The sequence below is a fragment of the Monopterus albus genome, unplaced genomic scaffold (assembly GCF_001952655.1).
Source record: "Monopterus albus unplaced genomic scaffold, M_albus_1.0 scaffold648.1, whole genome shotgun sequence".
In the NCBI taxonomy this organism is placed as follows: domain Eukaryota; kingdom Metazoa; phylum Chordata; class Actinopteri; order Synbranchiformes; family Synbranchidae; genus Monopterus; species Monopterus albus.
Window position 1 is genome coordinate 35,394 of NW_018128528.1, and position 3,385 is coordinate 38,778.

General features: G+C 39.5%; 1 protein-coding gene across 1 annotated transcript; it reads left to right on the top strand.

Moving 5' to 3' along the window:
• Window positions 1–704: 704 nt before the first annotated feature.
• On the top strand, window positions 705–3,385 carry LOC109953379 (olfactory receptor 6K3-like). The gene is made up of 3 exons (XM_020588852.1): window positions 705–712; window positions 1,168–1,996; window positions 3,371–3,385. The coding sequence occupies exons 1-3, from the start codon at window positions 705–707 to the stop codon at window positions 3,383–3,385; spliced, it is 852 nt and encodes a 283-aa protein (XP_020444508.1).

Below are 3,385 nucleotides of genomic sequence, written 5' to 3' on the forward strand. Positions count from 1 at the left end.
CCTTTTAATGTTAGGTTATCTACTGACCTCAGTACTTCTAAATCCTTGCTTAAAACCTATTTATTTGGTTTGGCTTTTAATACACAGTAGGGATGTTAACTCCTTTTAATTTAATTTTAATTTATTGAACGTATGTTATGTGTGTTTGTTATTGTGCTGTTTTATTTTTATTTGCACTGATCTTATTTACTTTATTTTAGTCATTTATCGTGATTTTATTCTGCCATGTAAAGTACTTCGGTCAACTGGATGTTGTTTTAAAGTGCTATATAAATACATTTGATTTGATTTAGAAACTTTTTCAATTAAACCAGAGACCTCAGTGAACCTGCTTCTTACAACAAACTCAGTAACAGTCACTTCTGATGAGAGTTTATGGAGCTGGGTGCTGATGATGAAACAGCTACATCCAGCAGCACCGTTTGTCTCGTTCCATCTGGTGGATCCTGCATGTGTCAGCACTTTGTGGCCACCGTACTCAAGAAAGCCCACAGAAATCAGTGGGGCTGTGCTTTTGTAAAATGAAATGCAACAGAGTGAGTCGGTGAAGGCCTGGACTTCCATCATGTCTCTCTGGGCCCAGTCTGTGTTTGTGGCTGCTCTCAGTGTAACAGCAAAACAGGGTGAGAGTCCGGCAGCTGCTTCAGTTTGGGTTACACTGGGAGAGCTCTCAGTGAAGAACTGTGGCTACATCAGTTGTGAACATGGATGTGTAAGAGCTCAGAGCTGAATGTCAGCTGTCACACTTTATAACCACATTATATTCTTTATTCTCTGCTCAGACGCTGTTTAAGGTGCTGATTGTTTGACATGAGAAATGTGATGTTTGGGTATTTAGTGCACTGCAAGTTTTTTCCATCTGATAAAGTTTTGAACACTTTTTTTCACATTATATAGCTTGCATTTATTATATTAAAATATGCTTGGCACATTAATTACAAATGTATTTATATACATATAGGTTTATGTTTATTAAATACTAAAGCAAGCTTCTTAATTCAGAACTTTTAATCTCCATTAACCATCTGTCTGTTGTATTCAACCTTAAACTCTTCTCCCTCCGTTGCTCTGACTTGTCCTTCTGCAGCTGTGCAGACATGATGAGCAACAACAGCCTGACTCCCTCCTATTTTCAGTTCATTGTGTTTGCAGACTATGGCCCCTCAGATATCTTTTCTTCAGCCTCTCTCTGTTGATCTACATGACTATAATCTCTGCTAATCTTGTCATTGTTCTGTCAGTCTGCCTGGAGAACTCTCTGCATCAGCCCATGTATATTTTCATCTGCTCTCTGTGTTTAAACTCTCTGTACGGCTCGACCAGCTTCTTCCCCAGGTTCCTGATGGACCTTCTGTCCGACACTCATTTCATCTCACGTTCATTCTGTTTTGTTCAGATGTATGTTATTCACACTTACAAAGTATATGAGTTGAATTGTCTCACAATCATGGCCTATGACAGGTTTGCTGCTATTTGCCAGCCCTTACATTATCACAGTAAAATGACATTTAGGACGGTTCTGCTGATTTTGATTATTGCTGTGTTGTACCCTGTATTTATTGTTGCCTACTTTTTATATATGGCCATTACTTTGCCTTTGTGTGGAGATAAACTGCACAGGGTTTACTGCACCAACTGGTCTGTACTTCCACTGTCCTGTGTGGACATAACTGTGATCAGTGTAGCAGGTCAGTTTGCTGCTATTACACTCATCTTTATCCCCCTGTCCTTTATCTTGTACACCTACCTGTGCATTCTTCTTGTCTGTAGGAGAAGTTCATCTGAATTCAGAGGAAAGGCTTTACAGACGTGCCTTCCCCACATAGTGACCTTTGGGAACTATTGCATCTCAGTGTTCTGTGAGATTTCACTGAGTTGGTATAAAATTGATGCAGTAAATTCATTTGTCATTGTTGCTTTATCTCTGGAGGTATTGATCATCCCTCCCATGAGTAACCCTCTAGTTTATGGCCTGAACCTGCCTCAGATCAGAGCAGTAATCTTTTATTTTTTAAGGGTAGAAAAAATGGCTTTATAAGACAGCAACACAGCTCTTCTGATGAGAGTTCATGGAGGCTGGTGGCAAATAAAACAGTTTAAGGAGCAGCTGCATCCATGAACACCAGTTATCATGTGCTGCCATTTGCTGGTTTCTGCAGTTTGTGACTGATGTAGTAAAAAAGAAACCCCTTAAAGATCAGTGTAGTTGTGCTTTCCCTCAGTGCATGACTTAGGTGATGGGTATTTATTTTTATTGTTATGTAACTTTAAGAAATGATTATCCAAAGAAGAAAGATATTATGCATGAGTTTCATATTTTAAATGACCAATTACAAATTTATGTACAAAAGGTAAGTTTGTCTTTCATCTGTCCTAGATGAGAAAATTCCTCTGTGGGGATGACAAATTGATAATAATAAGGATGAACAAAGAGCTGAAAAAGGACAAAGGACAGGTGTTTAATTGTTACGCCGTGTAGCCAGAGGTCAACTAAAATAAAGTTTGAACCCAGATGCACTGACCTCCAGAGTACATGCCCAATGGGCGCTGGTGCTCACAGTTAGCTTTGTTTTTTTACTTTGAAACTGCAGTGAGTAGTCAGAGATCTGTTGTTCACTTTTATGACTCCAGAACTCTTTTGGTCTATGAAATGATGGCGCCTGTTGTCTGAGAGCTGTGAACAACCTTTTAGAGTTTTCAAAATGATTGCTTTTACTTAAAAGGTCTCTGGTCACTACTGGGCCTACTGTTCTCTGTTCGATTAATCATTCCCTGTTATCAGGACTTGTTCCAGCTGATTTTAATGAGTTTTTATAAACGTATTTTAAAGAAACCTCATTTAGATACCTCAGTTCTGTTGAACTTTAGGCTGATCTCTAAATTGCCATTTTGTCTAAAGTCCTGGAAAAGAATGTTTTTATGCAGTTGCAGTCTTTTGTCTTGGACAATGATGTCTTTGAAACATTCCAATCCTAAATCCTGTCACAGCACAGAATCAGCTTTATTAAGAGCCTCTAATGGCCATCTGCTATGGACCCATGGCCGACTGCATCACTGCTGGTTAGTACTAGATTTATCTGCTGCCTTGGATGCTGTGAAAATGACATTTAGGACAATGCTGCTTCTTTTGATTCAGGCTGTGCTGTTCCCTGTGTGGGCTTTTGGCTACTTTTTATATCAGGCCATCACTTTGCCTTTGTGTAGTGACAAACTGCACAGGGTTTACTGCACCAACTGGTCTCTGGTATTCACCTCTCATGTGTAGGCACAGCTGTTAACAGGGAAGCAAGTCAGTTATATCCGAAACATCGACCTTCATGTCCCCGTCCTTTATCTTGTACACATACCTGCACATTCTGCTTGTCTGCAGGAGAAGTTCATCTGA